Raw genomic sequence first — 22,141 nt, forward strand, 5'->3', positions numbered from 1 at the left:
GCTGAGTTTAGCTTTATAAAGTCTGTATTTTCATTTCTTTTGTACGTCTTTTTTCATTGCTAAGCACACAGAGTAACAACCAGGGATAAATTAAATCTTGAAAAAGCCACTAGGAATTCAGCAGCCTGAATCATCCCATCTAACCCAAGACACACAAGCTCCATTCCCCAGTTCTGTTTATTCTTTCCCTACCGTGATTTACAGCCAAAAAGCACTAGCTGTGCTCACTTCTTATACCCCAATCACAAAACCAGGAAAGACTTTCTTAAGCTGAGCAGCACTGTTAAGCCCTTGTCTTACAGTTTTAGATGCGTTTAACTGTGAGGACAAAGTTAATCAAGTTTCACAAAGACCTGTGTGTGATCTCGGTCATGTTAGTAGGAGCTCTGAAAAGTGGTGGAGCTTGAGGGCAACATGCTGCCTGCTGTTTGTGCCAAGCTTCTCTTGCACTTCTTTCCCTGCTATTAGATTTCAGTGCTGTAGGAGAAAGCACTGAGAGCATGAGGCCTTCAGCCAGAATTGATTCAAAATCTTTCAGCAGGAAAAACAAATGGGGCGTAAGGATCGGACAGGCTCCAATTAGAGGAGCTGAAGATGGGCACCAGCTGGCATTGCCTGACCATCCATCACTCCTCTGTCTTCCATCCTTACTGGGCTGCCCACATGAGAGGGCAGTGCTTCCACTTTCCTCCCCATCAGTGCAGGGCCACTGACTGGAGTGCTTTCCTACCCAGCTAGTTGATATTTTTGTGCCTAAAGCCAGCCTATTCTGTAATGGTTATAAAGAGCAGCAAGGCTATAGGTGCATCACAGCAGTGGGGTTGGCAGACCCAAGCTCAGGGGATATTAATTGAAGAGGACATCCCTCTGCCTCTCTGCACTACTGGCCCTTGAGCACGGTGGACGGTCTGACCACTGCATTCACTATTGCATTTTGCAGTTGTGTCCACAGTAAGAGAGGTCTCTTCCAGCATCCCAGTTTTCTAGCGTAGCAACAGAGCTTTGAAGTGAATTGTGTTCATGAAAGCAAGTGGTTACTTCATAGCAGCGTATACTGTTCTGAGCCTGTACTAAGAGCCAGAAGAAAACCCCTAAACTTTCTGTATCCTATGTTACTGGAATAGGTGTTTTTACAGAAACTGATGTCATGGGAGCAAGACAAAATGCTTCTTTTTTGTCTGTGTTTTGCTCTGAATCACGGTTGTTACTGCAGTATAACAGAGTTCTGCTGTTATCTTCTACCTTCTCCCCCCAAAAATCAACCCATAAAAAACCTGTTTGGATTTTAGCCACCTGGTTGTAGTTAGTTTCTTATTTTAAAATAGCTTTCAAAATAGATCAGACATTACACCATTAAAAACAGTTTTCCCTGTAGGTATTGAATATCAGACAGGGCTTGTAGTAATAACTGATAGGTATCTAGAATAATCTTCAGTATGGACTGAGACTACAAAGATCTGTCAATCACTGCATTTAGCTTTAAACACAGATGATTTGAATTCATGTTAGCAGCATGAGGAAGTCAAAAAGATGGAATGGTGCTGTCAGAGAAAAGATGATAGGATTACCTCTGCTGTTAGCCTTTCCTGCTACTTGTTTGAGATACTAAATCAAGGTGAAGTTTATGAAAAAGGCTACAATAGGGGTTTCTAACTAGTCATTCCTGCTGGGATTTTCCTATTATAAATCTGCTGTCAGAAATAAGTGCTTTACTTGTGGCTTAATTTTATGCAGGCACAAACACCTTGGTTCAACACATTTTGCCAGAGACAATCTTGACTGTCTTAATGCAACAGAGTCCTCATTAACAGGGACCTGTGAAAAAGAAAAATGCACACATGCTCTTTTGTCGTTGGTCATTCATGAGCAGTCCGATGAAAACTGAAATAAAACATAAATCCCGAGGTGGTGTGGAGGCGATGTGGAGACGTGAGTGTTTGAATCACACAGCTTATGTGAATTATCCATCTTGAACATTACACTCCACCTTTTGAATGAAGTTTCATTAATGTGGTGGAAAGCTCACAGTTTCTATTTGTTCTCCTGTGGCTGCTGAATTTAGCACTACCCCCAGTGCTCACCCCCAGAGCAAAGACCTCTGTTGTGGTGATTTTTCCTCTTTTATAGTTATATCTTATATAAATCCTAAATTTTCCTCTTTTATAGTTATATCCAACTGTATAACAGTACAGGCGACTAAGACAATGGTTTTCTCCGAGAAGCTCAGACTTGCTTGGGCAGTTCTTTCTCCATACGAGGGCCATCAAGACAGATTGGTAGTACTTTGCTAGCTTCATAATGCATTTGTCCCATTCATTTGGAGTTCTGCGTGCAAAAAAAAAAAAAAAGTCAGGATCAGGCCTCAAAAGCGATAAATGTCCATTAGCATATTTCCTCTGAATATTGCCCCTGTCTGGTGTGCTTGGCTGTGTTTCAAATGTGTACCAAGTAGATTTGCCACCAGTGTCTGTTACCTCGTTCTCAGGACATGAATGTGAAATTTGCCTTCAGGCACTTGGTACTGGCAGCATGACTTTACATTTATACCATCTAAAATAAATTATTAACCCGAGGTTGTAGGAGAGGGAATCACAGATCACAGGAAGAACAGAGAGATCTTGTTTGCTGTGATAAAAGACATCTTTACCCCCAGTCCAGTGCATGCTTCTGTGTTGCTTTACTATCAGATTTTAAAAACCCCACTCAACTAAGACTGCATCCCTTAGGCAGTGACGGCACTGAAGTTAGGCTCAGAAGGAGTCTCTTTTTTATGCAGTGCTGTGAAATTTCAAATTTCAAAATATAATTTTGTTCCAGGTTGAAAGAAGACTCCAATGTACTGAAACACCACCTTAAGTAAAATCTTGCCTTATTTTCCAGTCTGGTCACTCAACACATTATGTTTTAACAAAACCAAAATCTTTTCATTTTGATGTACATCACCTCATATTTTAGAATAGTCCAGAAGTAAAAATAAAAAAGTACTTTTAATGAAAAGCCTCAAAAAATCCATTCAGAAATCATGAAAACAAGCCGTTCTGATGTTGTCAGAACTGTATCTTCATCTTGCTTTTTTTAATCTCTCCAGCTTCCAACAAAGAAAGTGGCACTGTTTTGCAAAAGACTGATTTTACAGAGCTGCACCATTTTGACAGAGTATGGCTGCAGTGTTGCTGGCTTTTGTGATCGGCTGTAGATGGAATAGTCAACTGATGAAATATAATGTGCTTTGAATTATCTCAGCAAAACGCTTTGCTTGCGGTAAATTCATTGGCATGTATGCACATTGTGTTTCCTCAGATCAGGATGACAACCTCATTGCTGGCTGCTTGTGGCATCCCAAGTTAACACATGTAAACTTCGCAGCTGTGAGCCATGTTACAACCGAAAGGATGCAGGGGTTGAAGCCAGCAACTTCTTTCTTTTGTTTTCCTCTAAAAAAAAGTCTATGCAAAGATGCTTCTTCAAGTGAAGGACTGTGAGGTAGCATAACCCAGCTTATTTTATCTCTGGTTTCATGTGGTTCTCTTGATTTAACACTTCTGTCTGTAGCTGAGAGCTCCCAACAGCTGGCTGAGGAGAGGGTCTTTACAGTGTTTCAGCAGAAAAGGGAGGATTTTGATTTACAGGCAGACTGTTGTACAGCACTTCAAAGCATCCATTTTCCAAAGTGTGACAGATATAACATAGCCACAGAAATGATTTTCCTGATGAGTCTGAACTGTGAAGTGGGAAAAGGGAAGCATATTCTGCGAGCAGTTGCGGTGCAGTTTAATCTTTCCAAGTACCCCGACTGCAGATGCCGTCTGCCTGTTTAGACATCTGAAGCTACTGAAGTCTGTTGAGCTTAAGCACAGAGAAACACACCTGATCCTCTGAGCTGCTGCAGATAAGATGGGTTTTAACCATAGCAGTTGGGATCCTGGGGGGCAGGGGCTGGTTTTTGTGGTTTGTTTTTTTTTTAATTAGCGTCTTACAACCCAAGTTCTCAGAAAAACCTTGAAGTGTTCATCTGAGAATCCAAATCAGAGGGCATTTCTGTGCCAGACAGGTACCTACAAGTGGGCATGGCTCTCGGCGTGCACGAACCCCTAAATTCCAAGTAGGGGATTTTTGATACCTGCTTCAGGAAGACTGATGCCAGGGAGGCTGGAGAGGGGCCAGGAGGAAGGAAGAGGCCTTCCTGAGGGGGTGGGAGATTTTGAAGCGTGACCCTGAGCAGAACCGGGGTGGGAGTAGAGGCAAGGGGCAGCCAGGGCAGGCAGTGGGCTGCAGAGGCAAGGGAGGTGAAGGCAAGGGTCAGGTACGAGGGTGTGCAGCCAGGGAGGCTCCTAGCAGTGGGGACAGCAGCACCAAGAGCTGGGTGCTCTCCAGACAGGTTGCAACAAGCAGCTGGGGGAAACCAGCTGTGTTTTTTAACAGCTGGTTTGACATAATGAAGGCTGAGCGGCTTCCAAAGCAGCCCCAATCACATGCCCCAGGGGAAGCAGTGACTGAAGCATTAGCCTAGGAATCAGGAGACCAGGATTTTATTACATCATCTGCAGCTATTTCGGGCAGGACTTTGAGCAAACAGCTTTGCACCTTGGTTTCCCCACCACCAAAAAGTGTTGCTCACCTTGACACCCCTGAAATGGAGACGTTAGAAGCAGAAGCCTCTCCTCTCCCAGTGCAGTAGGATGAAAACAGTGAAATTAAAATATGGCAAGTTCAAAACTGTCAGAGGGAATTCCTTTTTCACATATGCTGATGCAAATCAGGAGTAACACCAGTGACTAAGGTAAAGTGGCGTCAGTGGGAAACAGTTAAGTGGGGTCTGTTCGGTGCCTATATAAGTAATAAACACACACTCATCGAGTCCTGACCTAGCTATTCTTCTGTAGTTTAAGTTTTTAATAAAACAATATTTTGCCTGCCTTTTTTAAGACAAATGTTGACATGAACCTTTGCTCATGTAAAATGCTTTTCCCATATGACTAATGGTTATTTTTAAAGTGCTGAGCGAAGTGTATGTATGCATGTGTGTGTCAGGGAGACAATGAAGGAGTCTTTGTGTATTTGCTGTGGTAATTGTTTATGAATATAGTTGTTTTTTCCAATTATCCTTTCAGCAGCAGTCTTGTTTCCATTTCTTTCTGTTGAGGTTTCTGTATAAATGTAGAGATTTATGCTCTCAGATATTTCAGTTGTGAAAGTATATGCTACATCTTAAGCACTGATTTATATTCATAAAGTGCCATAGAACAGAGAGAAAGAATTTGTGGAAAAGATGGAGTTAAAAGTTAAATCATGGTCATGCAAACAACTGTGTGGCCATACAGCTAATTTCAGGGCCTTGGAGTGAAATGTTATTTCATGTCCAAAAAATAAAGGATAAACTCTAAAAGGCCAGAACTCATGCTAACGCCTGCAGGAGAAGTTAAGCCCAGAGTCAAGGCTGGAGAATTTGAGCTAAAGCATATTAGTGTGGCTTCATGGACGGAGACACAGTATGAAAGTGGAGAATTAATTTCTTCCACAATAGCAAGATTTTGTAATCTTGCTCAGCAAAAGCATGGTAGAAAATAGGAGAGGTGGCCTGTGGAGTATAAAGTCTTTTTCACTTGGAATAAATGAGTCTACAGGTGAAGGTCTAGCCCCTATATGTATGTCAGCAGTAAAAATCCCACAGAATTTACTTGGTCTATATTTTACTTAAGGTTTTAAGTACCTAGTGCCCAGCTGAAGCAACTGTCTTCAGTGACTGACCTGCAAATCAGGCACTGTGTAAAGGCTAGATACATCATCTGTGTGCGTGTGTGTTTAATATGAAAGCAGCTTTTGTTTTACAATTGCTGCTAGTGCCATAGGTTGTGGGGACTGGTTTTCATTAACATACTTGGGCTTTTGTGATTTAACACTATTACATGATCTGAGTGTTTGACAATTACTTGAGCAGGCCCAATCCACAAAGTCTGCCACGTGTCTCAGTGCCCTTTCCCAGAGCAGGAGTCATTTCATGCTGCTGGCATGATGTGATTTCTTCCAGCAGCACAGCAGGAAGAACTCCTTGCAGGTTTCAGAGGCTGTGAAAACCTGCATGGTTTAGCCACCCCTTCCTCATTCACAGAAACAAAGGGCCTCCGTCGCTTTCTTCCTCGAGGATAACACTGCCACAGTTATACTGTAGGAGGATATTTTAAATTTATGCTATTTGGTTTCAGAACTAGAGGTCTGTAAATGCTGCTGTAAGGCTTCTGTTGTTTAACTATTATTTCATGTTGGCATTTTTATTTGAAGGCCCAGCCGTGGCCAAGAAAAGGAAACTTCTGTATTTTTCTTTTTGTGTTACATCTTCCAACTGGAATATTTTCAAGCACAATAGAATTGAACATGAGGAGCTTTGGGGAGGGAGGAAGAGGAGAAAATGAAATCAGCTAGAAGAGATGATAACTCCAGTGGGGTACTCTACAGTTTAGTTCTCTGGGAACCGAAAAATGCGTTCAACCAGTGTGATGTTGCAACAGTCCAAAAGAGGAGAAAAAAACCCATGTCTGGTCTAGACCGACCAGAAACGAAAAACAAGGGACACTTTGAATTCTGAGACTCTCACCACAACTGAAAACTGTGCTCAGGCCAAGTAACTGGAAAATCAGTTTCTTGGGTTAGAAAAATGCTTCCCTGAAGAACGAGAGGCAGGTTTCCATTTTAATTGGTAAAGAAATGATTATATTCTGAAGCATTTATTCTAATACTTGAACCAGTGCAAAGGTTTGCTATCAGGACTCTGAAGATATTTGGACAGTTTCATATAGAGCTTAGTGAAACGCTACAGTAAACCAAATTTTTCTGCGACATTTTCTTGCCATTTGGCTGTGGTAGTCTATCATTTGTCACAAAATGGAAGAATAAGATCTGTCTTCATAATTTCCAAAAAGAAGTCTGACTGCAAGCGCAAGTCAGGGGGAGGCATAGGGACTAGAGCTGAGTGGTGAAACCTTAGATCAGGAGATGGTTATGAGAAATCATATACCAGGAGAGCTGAGAATCCCCCGACCAGGAGTAATTGAATGTGGTAATTGTTAGCTTAGGTAAGGAGCGCTTTAAAAAGAAATGTTGAATAAAGATTACTTATGGGGTGCTTGTTTTAAGAGGGAAGTGTAGTAAATTTCAGGACAAATTTTTAAGTGGCAATAGTACAGGCACAGCCTATGCTGTAGGCAAAATAAATTTTCTGAACTAAATGATTCCTCTCAGTCAGCTAGTACAGTGTGTGTTTTTAGGGTGAAATATGTATTTCTTTCATTGAACTGATAAGAACAGCTGAAGCCTGAAAGCAGGACTCTGGTGACCTGGTTGTAATGCCTGGCAATGCCACCTGCTCCTCACGGGATGAGGGGTGAAGCTTTGCAGAACAAGGGGTGGCATCAGAAAACCCTTCTTGGATGTGGCAGAGATGTGTGAGTAGTACTTCATTTTGCAAGAAACAAGAAAACTTAGGGTTTTTTCTCTTATTCCTGCACTTTTAAAACTGGTGTATTGTTACTGTTCTACTCGGTGTGGAAGATGTTAGGCTAGATATGTTAATTCCAGGGAAAAGTGCCCTGCACTCCTCTGGGTTAAAGTGATATATGTGTCAAGCATTATATATTTTATGATTGAATTTTAAAACAATATTTTCTTCAAAAAGATTCAGTCAATATACATGACTCTGGTAAAAGTAATATGACTCACACAGCCTGTATTTTATCGATATGTGAAGCCTGTCTTTTACAAAAGAGCACCACAGCACTTTAAGATAACAAAAAATCAAATGGGTTTGAAGATGCTAGGCAGCGTGTTCTTGTAGTGCTGTGATTTATTCTTGCTCTTGCAGAACTGCAGTCAAAGAATATACAGGCAGACTTTTCTTTAGATGATTAAAAAACGTATAGGTAGAATGTGAAGGAAGAATGTTACATGCTTCTATTCAAGCTTTTTAGGTGCTGTGGCCATAGGATAGTTCCAGACATTAATTCATCTAATTTTACCCTTTATTTTCCTGGTGTTCTCTTTTCATCTGATGGACATAGAAGGCATGATTTTCTGTACTAGTTCATAAGGACAAGGATGTGTTGGGACTGTGCTGTGTAAGGGATGAGGAACTCTAGAAGGATGACCTGGAACTTTTTAATGTTCCTGCAATGCATATTTGAGTATCTTTCTGGGTAAGGGGCAGAGATACCTTGCATGCAAATATGCTTGCAAGCTCAGGCTCACGTGAAATTCTCATCTGAAATTTGTTGCTTGTTGTATGGAGCTTAGGCCAAGATCTGTTCACCTCTGGTTTTTTCCAGTGTTCAGCACTGAGTAGCCTTCCCTGCTTTGGCTAACTGAAATACATTTTAGGAAGCAGCTGCCTATTGCCAAGAAGAGCCAGCATGCAAGAATATTTCCATCTGGGATGACTAACATGTGCCCAATGTACATCCAGTCTCACATCCCACTCGGCAAACAAAATCCACTGATGAATTAATTCTCTTCTTGCTTCAAAGACCAGTCAAAAGATGAAAGTGAAAAACTGGACATATTTCAAAAAATTACATTATATGAAAAATAGGTCATTCAGCCAGTTTGCAAATCATAGATTTTCAAAAATGTGAAATGTCAAGCAGTCCAGTTTGAAAAAGTGTATGTTCCCTTGCTTGTTGCATATTTTGCTAGTGATGAAAAGAACGTATTCAGAAAGGAAAGACAGTGTTTTAACTCCTTCTCAGGATAATGCCAACAGTATTCAACTTGTTTGACCCAGGCCTATGTCAATATAGACACGATGCGTTTGTCCGTGCTTAGTTTGTAATTCTTTCATAACAGAAAGAGCAAAATTAATTTGAACAGTTGTAAATATAAGAGATACAACAGTTTCTGGTATTTCACAGTTGCAAATACTCAAGTCTGCTTCTTGTGAAGACACTTGGTTTTATTGAATGTGTTATAAGCATGGCTGATCCTTCTCATGCACTGAAGGGATGTCGATGCTGAAATAAAACTCCATATAAAAGTCCACTGGTTTCTCATATATCAGTGGGTCAGGCAATAAAATATATAACTGTGATGCTAATTAAATTGCTATTTTAAAGATATGTCTTTAATAAATGGATTGTTTGTACCTACCCAGAATTAAAAACAGGGCTGTCAGTCTACTTCAGTACAGCTGTAAATACTAAAAACAATACACAGAAGCTGCAACTTCTTAGCTAGTCTCAGAGGTGCTGGTCTGGGGAGGTGTAAATCCTCCACCCAAGAAGAATGCACAAAATGCAGCTGGCTGCTTAACTGGTGGTACATATATTAGCAGAGCAGAGGCTTATAATTACATAAATCCTTAAAAAAATTAGCTATTTAGTAAACTTTTTGAGCAGTACCAGTGCTAACTGCCTAAAACTCAGGCAATCCAAAACTCAGACAACCAACAAAGAAAATGTTGACCCGAGAAAAACAGTATTCGTCTCAAGAATTAAATCCTAAACTGATGTCATGTGCAATCCTCTCTGATGTGAGTATTCTATTCTAGTTTGTCCTGAATGTGCCTGGTATGTTTTTATATGTTGTAAAAACAAATGCAGTGATTTAACACCCTGGAAAGTCCAAGTAGGTAATAAATAGTCCAGTTCTGTAGAAATGCAGGGTCTGACTTTCTGAGATCATCTGTGCTCTCTGTGAACATTTGATCCCATTAGCACATCTCGGCATGTCTTCTGCAGGTGCCAGGGAGTGAGCCACGTGTTCACAGGGCTTCCCTCTCAATTTATTGTGATCGCAAATGGTGATCCATCCTTGTGGAGGCAAAGGTGAAGACCAGGCATAGAGCAGGCTCACTGGAGCTAGTAGTTGGGCAACATTTGAAAATCAGTAGTTTACATGCAAATTAAATAAAACCAGCTTTGTAGGGAGAGGTAATACTTTTTTATTAGAGCAACTTCAATAGTTGGAAAAAACAGGGAAGCTTTTAGACAGACAAGACCACTTCTGGTCTGGAACAGAAGCAGGAGTGTTCAAGCTAAGACCAAGCTGAGAACAATTGCTCTACTGTTACTTCATCATGTTAAACAAAGCACTGTTAGGATTGATTGACCACCTCCTAGAGCCTGAAGAGTCACCAAGCTCTGAGTTAAGAAGAAACAGTATTTGGTCCAGCTATGTCAGTCTATATTCATCCCACATATGGCTCCACCAGCTTCAGCAGACAAACGTCTTTAACTAAGCATTTAATGATAATTTCCATTGAGGAATTGTTTGTTTGCTGTAAAAGGCAGGGTGGCCTTAGTGGGCAGGACTCTAGGCTGAAACTGTAAAGCCAACCCTCTGCTCTTCACTCAGCTGCTGATCTGCCGAGTGATCTACAGTGAGTGGGTCCATCCATCAGCTTCTGCATGGTAAACGGGCATAATAAAACTGGCCTCCTTGCAAAGTCCTTTGAGATCTACAAAGAAGTGTTACACAGCAGCTATACACTTCTTCATTAGCAGCTCTTTTTCATGTGGTTCTTTTAATAGACATATGGGTTCTGATTTAGATCTTCTGAGCAGGGTGTAACGCTACTAGTGCTAGTAGAAACTTTGCCAAATGTGACTAGAAGACTCTACTACTGTGGTGTAAGCAGTTAAAAAAGTTGTTTCTCTGAACTTCCCAATGTCTTTTAAATAGGGAAAGGCTATTTGTGTTCAGGAACGACAGAAGTGTCTTCATCTCCATGTACAAACTGCAATGGTACATCCAATCCAAGCAGGCACCAGTGGAAACAAAGAGCCATGTAGGCACTCACAGATTCTCCAATAAATGTACAATTAATGTTATCTAATTCACATTTAAGTAAAACACAGGAAAAATAACGCGGAAGCATTTCCTATTTTTCTGTAATTTGTGTGTGTGTGCACAGTCAAACATACAAATACATAACCATCGGTGCAGCAGCAAATGTATGTACTATGAATATGTGTAAATATGCATACATTGGCATTAAATAGTGTGAAATATTTTAAAAAAATATGGCAAATAAACATTCAAGTTGCATAGCCAAGCAACACTGGATATTCCAGAATGCAGGTTTCCTGGGCATCCTTAATTAGCCCTTCTGAATATGTATGATGATACCATTTTAATTACATGACAACGTGTAGGGTTTTTTCCAGTAACAGATTCTTGTTTCAGCCAGTCAATGAAAAGGCAGTTGTTTAACCCTTCTGAGTTTTATTTTCTTTCATTTGGTGCTGTGCCCTCAGATCTCACATTAATGCACATGGTCTAAGTGCTACAGTGAACACAGAAAACGTTAGTCCCCTTCCAAGCTTTTATTTCCCTGTCACTCCCATGGCAGCATCTTAATATGCCCCGAATCCTGATTAACTGTTTCTGCAACACATCTGTGCAGGGTGAGAATACTATTATCATCACAATATTATTGCTGTCATGCAAAAGCACTGAAGCATAGAGGGAAAAAGGACAAAAATGTCAGAATGACAACTTCCAGTGAAAGCTGGAAGAGAGATGTGGAAGCTTTCACATACGTAGCATTTCCCTAGCACTTTCTCCACTCGAAGCACAGGGCCAGTTGACTTCAGCTCTCAGCACTTCTGCATTTCAAGCCCCAGGTGTCTCTTGTTGAGCACCCAGAAAATGAGGCCAAGAACTCAAGAGGGAGGAAATTCCAGAATGATGTCATTATGCCTACACATGGGGAGGGGGAAGGAGCTAATCGTGCCCAGGCAATCCAAATTCTGGCATTTGCTAACATTTTAGCATTTGGCTTACAACCCTATCATTCTTTTAGCTGAGTTTCTCTGTGTATGTGTATACATTTCTCTAATCTGCTAAAAATTCTTGTACTGCCTTCTCAGTAAAACTAATTTATTGAGGTGTGTGCCCTTGGGAAAAAGCATGGCATGTGTTATAATAACCTTTACTTATTTTTCCTGCTGCAATTAAAACTAGAGAAATCTAGGGAAACTTAGTTTTGATTGTTCCCAGAAGAGGAAGGAAGGGAAGTAAAGAAGATCTACCTCAATAGGTGCTGAAGTTATCAATACAACCCCTGCTCCAGCTGTGCCTCAGCCATTCTTTCCCACTCTGCTTTAGAAGCAGGAAATAGCTATAGGTAGGCAAATAATTCAACACCCAAAATCAGGGGGATCGAGGACTTTTAGGGGACAGGGATAACTTTGCTTTTCTTCAGTCTGAAAACCTGCCACTAAATCTCAAGTTTTACATTAGCTACATCATCCCTATCCTTTACCAAATTACAGGTGAGGCACTGAAAAGCATAGCATGCTGCCTTAAAAATCCCAAGATTTTCAATTAAATATTGGTTTATTTTTTGTTTGCTGCCTGCAAGTTTTCTCAAGCCCTTCCCATGCTGAAACTTCCCTGCACAAGCTGACAGGTTGGAAACAGGTTAAAAATGGAAGCTGAAATCCATATGTAAACAGCTGGCTCCAAGAGCTGGTGCTCTAGGGAATGAAAACTTGTAATGCAAGACTCACAAAACTCTTGTGGGAGTTGGCTTCATTAGGTATCTACCATAAGCGTGTCTGTGTGCATATATCTGTACACCATTGCGATCCTATCTGTATATGCATATGTACCTGAGGTTAGCAGAGTATTCATTCCCTGCTGTGTTGGTCACTACTCTCTCTTCTCACACTTCTCATCTGTTCTTTGAAACTGGGAGTGCCTCTCTCATACATCCCCATCTCCGCTAGCACCACCGACTGACAGCAGAAGGACCTTTTTTTACCCCTCCTGTGCACGTACAGCAGGAGAGCTTTTCTCACTGACTCTCTGCTGACTGCGTCAGATGCTATCTGTCTTTCAGCCAGTGGACAGAGCAGTGTGTTTACCCTGCTGAACTGAGATGCCCTGGCTTGCTCTCTAAAAGCTCTTCTCTATAACCTTTCTGTATAGGGTACCTAGGGAGACATAATTGTCAAGTGAGGCACCAAAGGGAGGCATCGTTCCATGGTCTGAAAAATCCCTGATAAAGGGGTGGCATTTGTTAGTAGCGCTTTTAATTCTGGAAATGCCTCCCCATCCATGCCAGGTTCCTCCTCCTCTCCCAGCCTGTGGAGTGCATGGTTCTACCTTCTCCCTGACACCAAGCTTTCCCTTTCTCCTCACTGCAGTCGCTAGCAGTAAGGGGAGTGATGGCAGATCTTATGCCAAGATTTCCTCATTTTCCCAAGAGGGAAAATCACATCTGTCCATGCTGAGACACTTCCTTACAGTATGTGGCTAAGCCATGCTCTCCAGCCAACATGTCAGCTAGCAACATGTGCTCTGTGGCCTTCTGGGAGGAGAAGTCCTAGGGTAGGCAATGTGGTGGGAATAGTATGGTGCTTATTACATTATTGAAAACAAAATACAGCTGCATGTTACTGTTGGCTGAATGCAACCTGTCAGCACCAACATCTCCCCAAGACACCAGGACTGATTGCAGCCAGCCTTCGCAGGAGAAGGTGCCAGTAGCCAAGCAGTTGGAGAAGCATGACGTGTCACCCCTGCCTGCTTCCAGGCCGTGTTAAGGCGGCAGTGTTAGAGCAGAGAGCGTGCCTGAGGAAGCACCATGTCATGAGGAGCTGTGTGGTGACAGGCAGGTTGCTCCAAAAGCCCCGAAGGAACTGCAGCAGTTTTGCTGATGGCTGAATGCCCTGGGGCCAGGACAACATGTGTTCTTTTGTATGATGGACTGACCCAGGGCACCAGTGGTGCTTGCTATGCCCTGATGGTCCATCAGGCTCCAGGATCACTCCAAAATAATTCCTCCATAGCCCACAGATTTGCTCATCCTAATTGGTAATTACTGCAATTCACTTTTTTAGGACCAGCTCTATTTTCAGTCCTCATAGTTCACTGAGCCTAGAAGGCTGAGCCTCCCCACCCTCTCAACAGTGTGAGCGGGTTGGGTGCCGGCCCTGGGCACTGGAGAATGAATCACATTGCTGTAGCTGGGAACAAGTAATGAGGATTAGGTAGGCTTTGAGCCATTTTGGTGCATCACTCTCTTTCCAGCTCTGTTTGTATTATGTTTTGGTCTGGACAATCAGAACCTTTGTGACTTCAGACAGACATCAAGGAATGAGTAGTCTGCCCTCCTGAATAAAATGAGAACATGTGACTGTGGGGAGAGAGGGGGAAGGAGAGAGGCATTTGCATAGGTCAGGAAAGGTCATTCAAACATCTGGCAGTAGTAAGTGACATGTGTCAAATTTTAGTGTTCATTAAATTTTGTATTAATGCAAGAATGGTTCTTAAGCTCCAAATGCCACTATTGGTTGCTGTGTTCCCCCAGTTGATGGTGATGACTTTTCAGAACTGTACCATGCTTGTTTGCTTGCTAGTGGCATCTGACCTGAGGTCAGATTTCTATTTAACCCCGTCCTGTAGGTCAAAAGACAAATTAATCTGGTGAGAATTGAATTGGAAATGAGGTGTCTGGATAGCAGGTGTCCCAACCCTGAATAGCTGCCAGGCTGAAACATGTTTGCATCTGTCTTATGCCATCCAAGAAGTCATCTCTGAGGTCAGGGAGATATTCAGCTGACATCTGAGATGGGAAGTTGCTACAGGGAGCAGAAGTGGCAGGTGCCCTGTGTTAGCAGATTGTCTTGCAGTCAGGGGGAAAATGTCTGAGAGTGTCACTCCAAGTATGTTTCCATTTATTGTGCACTTTGCTTTACCTGTGTTTGTTACCAGTTTATAATCGTACAGGAGATATACAATTTCCATCCCCTTTAAGGAGGAGAATCTCACAGATCTTTTTCTTCCTTTTTTAGAGGATGAAGATGATGAAGAGATGGTGGAGCCAAAATCACAGGATGACTTGGAGACAGAAAATCAAGACCAGAAGCAGGAAGTGAAAGAAGGTACTTTAAAAAATGAAAAGGATTTTGTTACAGCTTTAAAGGACTGAATCCTGCAAGTAGTTATTCTCATAGGTAATTTCCATTATTGAGAACACTGTGAAATTGAAACAGTCACTGGTTTTATTGATTCAAAACCATATGATTGGCATAAAAGCAGAAAACTGTACCCCAGCGACCCAGGTGGTAAGTCCGAGAAGCTTGTGAAAGGCACAAGACCTCAGCTGTTTAGAAGAATCTACATGTTCTCATAATTTGGGAACAAAGTAGAGATTCTTGGATTCCAGAACTGGAATCTGCTTACGTGAGAGACTTAAAATGCGGATGGCAGGCATTCCAGCTGCTCCATAAAGTTGGTTGATTTTCAGAGGTACTTAGAGCTCATAATTGTCTGCCTGCTTGAGAGGGGCGAACTTAAACCTAGTACTGGTCAGGAATCTTCCAGCAGAAAACCATTTCACTGGAAAATGTTGATTGTCAAAACTTTTTGTGGGAGCTGCCCCAAGGAAACTTAAGGTCAAAACTGAAGCGAGGCAGGTCCAGCCCTTCTGTCCATTCCTCTGGATTGAGACACTCTCCAGGATTACAAGAAACAAAAATTCAGGTTACTACTTCTTTCTGGTGCAGACAAGAGACACACCAAAGTCATGCATGTCAGCACGGGACACAGTAGATATGCTGGGTGTGTCTCATTTGCTTCTCTTGGACCTGTTCTAGCTATTGTAACTAGAAGAGGGATGTGAAATTTGGTCTTCCTCATCTGGAATTTACTAGAGTATTGGCTATTCTGGTGTGTTGCTTTGAATAGTCAGTGCTCACCTCTGTGTGGAGTCGGGGAAAAGAGCTGAAATAGCACGTCCAGTGCAAGAGGAAATTAGTTTCTTCTCCAGCATTTCTTAGCTGTGTATTGCCAGGACTGCTCATAACACTGTTTGCCCTCTTGAAAGGTAACTTACTTCATCAGGTAGGGCCTAAGTCACTTCTTGCTATGGTGATCATTATCAGCCTGATTCTGTGACCTTGGCTTTGTTTTTCACAAGATAATCTCACTAGGGGAAAAATATGGGGTAGTTTTACAGAGAAACCCATGAAATTGTTAACTATGAATACAGCAGTGGATGCTCCTTTCTCATCTAGGGGAGCCTGGCATGGTTTATATCAGTGTCCAAAAAAACTGAGTCTGGTGTATAGTGCCCACATCCTCACACACTGAAGTGAGTTGCAGTACCAGCCATGCTGTTTTGATTAGAAATTGGTCTTTGTTCCCTCTTAAAAGCATCACAGAAATTATTCATGCCATAAATACTGCAGTGTCCATTGCTCATTAGGTCGTTGTAAAAACGTGGAGTGAGGAGTTCACTCCTCACACTCCTTGTCCTTCTGCTTCTCCCACTGCCCCCAGCCACTGCTGCTGTGGGTGGAAAGGAGCAGCAGGAGCAGTGGTGACAGCAGGAACAAGAGTCACACAACAGTCTGCAATGGCAGAACTGAAGACATGAGCAAGGAAATGACAACACAGAAAATTTTACTTTTTCCTGAAAATTACCCTTCCTCCCAGAACTGGGGGTCAACTCACATATGGGAGGCTCCAGCAGTCACTGGACCCAATACTATCTCTTTTACTGATGACAATAGGACCCCATAAAAAATGGTATCACTGCAGCCAGTGCAAAAGCAGTGTCCTGAGTTGCTGAACGTTCCTCTAGCATTCAGCTTACAGCTGATCTCATCCCCATTTGTTTCCACAAAAAACCTAATGCCAGCACTTATACCTGAGGAGAAAGCACTCCTGCATGAAAAGAAGAAAAAATCTAAATACATTCCTGAACTGATTTATTTCACCTTTTCATGGGCTTTCAAGTTAGCCTTTTATGTACTTTGCTGACCAAGCACCACTGCCAACATCTTTTATTTCTTTGTTATGTTTTAGTCTCAGGGCAGCACTCCCCTTCCCAGCCTAGCAGACCCCCCAGGAACAGCAGGTCACTGGGCTAATTTAGCATTACTCTCAGACACACAAACTGAAGGGTGTAAAAGCAAGGCACAGCTTGTTTTAGCAGAACCAGCTTTGTGAGGTGCTAACACTTGACTGGGTTCAAGGAAGAAGAAAACATGCTCATTGCCTGATAGAACGTGAACTCGACCTGCAGTATGTGTTGTGACGGATATAATAGTGGCATGCTGATAACTGGCATTAAATGCTGTGAATCAAATGAAGCAGTCGTTCCCAAATTGACAGGGAAGGGAGTCCCATTTTTTAGCATTCGGTGTTGCTCTCTCCCTGTTGGCTTTAGCCCTTTCGCCAACAAAATCCCATTTTCCTCTCTGTTGTAATCACCCTTCTCATGTTCTGAGCAACATTCAGAGTTTGAAGCCATCGTTTGTGTTTCATGGAAGTGATTAAAACCATGTTACAAGTCAAACAGGGGTTTAGAAGAACATTTCCTGTCGGTGCTGCACTCTGTGTGCCTACTCAGAATTAATAGCTTTTCTGCAAATTAGCACATAATGGGTTAAAAGCATGTTTATGTTGGCATTAAGTACTCTGGCTTCTTTTTCTCTGTAAGGCAAGACAATATTTTGCAAACTTTTTAAAGAATCTCTAATAGATATTATAGTGGCGCCATTCACACTGCTATATAGTAGTTAAGGCTGTGTCAGCACTTCCATTATGAATCCTGTTTTTCAGGGATTTATAACCCAGCCGTAAAAATTTGCTCTGGGCTGAAATTTGGTTTCAGCTCAGGGAGCACATTTTTTAACAGATTAAAAAAAAATCAGCATGGCCTTTTTTGAGTTATGGGAGTGTAAGAAAAAAAAAAAACATGGGAGAGAGAAGTGCAGGGAGAGAAAGGCAGACAATTTTTTCATGAATATAACTGAAAAATAGGTCAGGATGAAAAATAAAGCTTGGATCCAGTCTGTTCAGTCTCTCTCTCCCCAAGCCAGCAGGACAGGAGTGCTCTATTTTTATAATGGTATTTTAAGAGGAAATGTGACTTATTTTTTTTTTCTCTGTGGTTTGTAGTTAGTCCAATTTAATTCTACAGGCATCTATCGCATGCTTAATTTCCTTGTCTTCCCCCCCACACACCCCAGAGTCGCTCTGTGGGGTTTGGTGGGATTATTCAGCAGTCATGGCTGTCTGCAGGATCTGACCCTAGTTCTGGACCCGTCTCAGCATCACTGTAAGGTACACAGTGCACCTGCAATAGGGCAGCCTGTCCGGCACAATGCCTCTTGTGGCACTTCAATGCCACGGAGGTGCTAAGGGCACAGTCACAGCTCAAGCCCCCAAAGTGTTTCTGGAATAGGAGGTGAAGACCTGGCTTGTTGACCATTTGAAGCATACGAAGCCTTGGGACCCCCTTGTGTTTCTGCCATGGGGCTGCCTGTTGTCACCTGTGTCTCAGGTACATGATCTCCCCATTGTTCCTGGAAGAGCCAAAGTGTGGGATACCTGCTGGTGAACTGGGCTGGGCTCTGCCTGTTCCCAGCCTCTCCTGACCACATAAACAAGAGACTGGTCCCAAACTGTGGCATCAAGTGGGCTGGGGCTTTCCACAGCCAGAGAGCTCTGGAGCTCCACCTAAGGCGCCTCTTTGTGTCAGTAGAAACCACATGAACAGCGGGACGGGCTGGGTCTTGAAAGTGGGCTTCAACCTGTGTTTATCTGAAGCCATGGATATATCCACAAAAACTTGCATGAAAGGCAGTGATGGGGGAGGCTGGGATCTGCAGCTTCAAAGACCTGCTGTGCTCCCCTGTTACCCTGGCCCTGTGCTCCGGGCTGGGTGTCCACACAGCAGGCTGCGCTGGCGGAGATGGTTTAGCTCTTGAAAGCTCAAGCATCAGTATCGGAGGAGCAGGAGCAGGATGGGTTGTAGTGGGGTTTGTAACAGCCTGTAACACCATGGTTTCACTGCCACCGACATCACAGTGAGCTCAAGATGTGCTGACCCATCCTGATACCCTGGCACAGGTGTGCCCAGGGTGGTGCTCAGCACAGCCCCAGGAGAAGCACAGTTACTGGGAACAGCCCTGTCTGGCACGGATTCTAATTTAAGGCTCTAGACCCTGCTGCTCCAGAACCAAAAAGTCCCTAAATGCACCTCAGAATCTCCCTTTATATGTTCAGCAATTAGGCCATGCAGGGGCTTGCATTTTAAACCCAACACAACCAAGATAATGACATATATCAAACCATGCTATGGCACATATCAAACCAGAATATGGCATATATCAAGCCTGACATGAAAGTGAGAAGCACAAGAAAAACAAGAGGATCACAGGCTATTGGCAGGCAAGGACTAAAGGCTGCTGAGAGCTGCTTAGCACCTTGCAGTTCTCACGCTGTATGTTTCTGCTGTCCTCAGTCGTCAGCACATCTAAAGTTTACATGGGTTTAAATCTATGCTGAAAGAAATAATACAGCTCTTAAAAGGGTTTTCACTAATCTCCTTCTGTCTCTCGTTATATCTCTGGGCTCATAACAAGGCTGCTTCCTGCTTTACTGTTTTTATTAGTGCGCACTTTCTTTCATTCACTTACTCCTTTTGTTCTTTTTTTCTCTTTTTGCCTCTAATGGACTTCATTACTCTTGTCAGGTTTTTACAATTGCTGAGGTTCCAGGAGAATATATTTATATTCTATTATACGTATTTAAATGTGGGTCTTTTTTCTGGTTTGGTTTGGGGTTTTTTTGGTTGGTTTTGTTTAAGTATCTTTTTGGCTCCCCTGAGAGAAGATCAGATCCTGGTACTTAAATGTTTGTAAATTTGATCCTCACTGTTATCACAACTATTTATATTTACTACAAACCTGCTTCTGCCAGAAAAGAACAAGTCTGTAGCATTTTTTATCTTAGTTACAAAAGATCCAAGTAAATGTTTAATATCTTCTTTTTTTTCTGTTTTGTCCAAAGAAATCTGTGGATAAAGGACCTGATGTGAAACATGGTATTTCTGAGGACCATGTTAAATCACTTGAAATAATAAAATGTTTTTATTTTTCATAAATAAATGTTGAATAAATTGGTTGGTTTCATGTTATGTTCAGGTTTTGTTACATATTCTAGACCTTTTAGTTCATGCACAAGGGTACAATGCCTTTCATTACAGATATACCTTGTATCATCTTCCTCTGCAGTGTCCTCCATGCGTATTTAACTGCATGTTTCAATTTTAAATGTACATTCCATTTTATTTTATACAGTGTTATACATAGAAGGTTTCTCTGATACATGTTGTTGACCTCATAACCCCAGAGCCACCCAGACAGCACCCTGCCTGTGGGTCTGCGATCCCACTGGTGTTTCAGTGGGTCCGTGGACAGACACGGTGCCCGGTGGCCCTGTTGGGTAGAACTTCGTGGCTGCACCATGGGTCCCTCTGCTGTGAGCTGTGCAGGGCTGCAGATGGGTTCAGCTACTCTGGGTGGGAAGCAGAACACACGCACAATGGTTCATTACGAAGCTACAGTATAGAAACAAGACCGAAGTATGAACCTTCCTTTGCAGGAGCTTCCATTGCACTCCAGGCAATAAGCACATAACTTTTAACACTGGTAAGCTAAGCATTGCACTAGGCTTTGTTAGACATGGAAGGTTAGATGTGGTTTGTTTGGTTTTTACGCCAGGGAGAGCAGATACTTGAAGGCAAATGCTGTATTCTTACATGGAATTTCTGAAGCTATTGTCACATCACATACGTCTCTGTGGCAAAACAAAACAAAAAATACTTTGATCAGCTACTTATGTTTCTCAGAGTTTTGCTTGAAGAAAGCCTGTGTCTCTTGAAAGCTGAGATCAAAGTAACTGTAAGCTCCCAGATAGGAAGAAAAATTGCAGAAAATTACATACATTCTTTTTATTTTATTTGAGGTAATGGACAGACAGGGAGAAGGAACAAGGGGAAAATGGAATTGGCTCTGAAAGATAAATGGTTAGAAAATCTTCATATTTGAAAGAACAAGCCTGTCTGTTTGGGGTTTTTTGCTTATACTTCATGTATTTGTAGTAGTTACAGCAATGTTTTACACTGGAAAAAGTAATGATGTTAACATTCTTGTAAGAAGAGATTGCCTCAAATAAAACTTCAGAGGCAGCCCAATGAAAGAAGAAAATAAGGTTAAAATATGAAGCTTAATATCGCCAGGGGGCATCTGGTGTGTCAGTCAGATGAATGAGGTAAGCTGATTTATGCCCTACAAACTTTAGCCAAGGTGTTTCTGATGGTTTAATAGACTGCTGGCCTCCCACAGATCATTGCTAACTGCAAGGGAGATTTTGCTGAGGTAGAACTGCAATCATGTGTGTCTCCATTGCTTGGGAACACTCCACAGCTCCCAGGCTGTTTATTTTTTGCTTTTTCCCTTTCTATTGATTTTTGCTTGTATTTTCTTTGCCAGCTGTAGTCGACAAATGGCCGAGTAAAAATTTATATTTCCAAGCTATAGAGAGGATTTGATTTAGCACATAATTTTTACCATTTGGAGCAGTGTAAAATGAGTTTTCCAGTTGCCTTTGCAGTTATTTTCTCCCCTTTTATGCCGTTTTGCTGCATTGTCATGCTTGTTGTCTTTGATTCTCGGAAAGCAATGCTTTAGTGGTGACAGTGGGATATTGCCTCATTACAGGCTTCCTTGCCAGATGAGTTCCCCTAGTGCCAATTACTATTCAGCAGTGAATGCTGCAATAGGTCAACCTGTACTTTTTGCTAGTCATTTCTTTTTTTTTCACATGCATTGCTTCTGTCTAAAGCACTTAGGGCAAATTGTGCTCCTGCCTTGGTAATTGGCGCTCTGCTACTCAGGGGGACCATGCAGGGGGACACAGATATTCTCTAGATGTGTGGAGCTCCACAGGGACCACTAACCTGGTGGCTGGAGGCATAGGGCCAAGGCCATAGAAGATCATCAAAGGCTGAAGTTTCTAACTTCTTAGCTGCTTTGTCTCCTGAGGGCCAAATTGCTCCTCCACCTTTTTCATTTTTCCTACCTTCTATATTTAGCCCAGGTGTAGTGCAGAGATTTTGTCTTTCAGAGCTAACGCTTTGGCCAGTTGAGGCAAACCTGAACATGGTGATAACAGCTTCTCCCAACCACAGGGACTGCTCTGAAAGCAAGTACACTGAAAACTAGGGGAGCTGAGTACTACAATAATGCCGACCATGTCACTACTCCTACCTGCTGTTGTGCCTTTCAGTCTGTCCTTGCCCTTGGGGCTGATGGTGGTGTCATACTTGGGCACCAGAGCTCACAAATCTAGT

General features: G+C 42.3%; 1 protein-coding gene across 9 annotated transcripts in view; it reads left to right on the forward strand.

Moving 5' to 3' along the window:
- The window catches only part of DYNC1I1 (dynein cytoplasmic 1 intermediate chain 1), a 193,977-nt gene that overhangs the window by 90,932 nt on the left and 80,904 nt on the right, over positions 1-22,141 (forward strand). For all 9 annotated transcript variants that reach the window (XM_037386335.1, XM_037386336.1, XM_037386333.1 and 6 more), the window contains one exon: positions 14,787-14,876. In XM_037386335.1, the coding sequence (XP_037242232.1) occupies positions 14,787-14,876 (90 nt within the window). The remainder of the gene's footprint in view (positions 1-14,786; positions 14,877-22,141) is intronic.

The sequence above is a fragment of the Falco rusticolus genome, chromosome 4 (assembly GCF_015220075.1).
Source record: "Falco rusticolus isolate bFalRus1 chromosome 4, bFalRus1.pri, whole genome shotgun sequence".
In the NCBI taxonomy this organism is placed as follows: domain Eukaryota; kingdom Metazoa; phylum Chordata; class Aves; order Falconiformes; family Falconidae; genus Falco; species Falco rusticolus.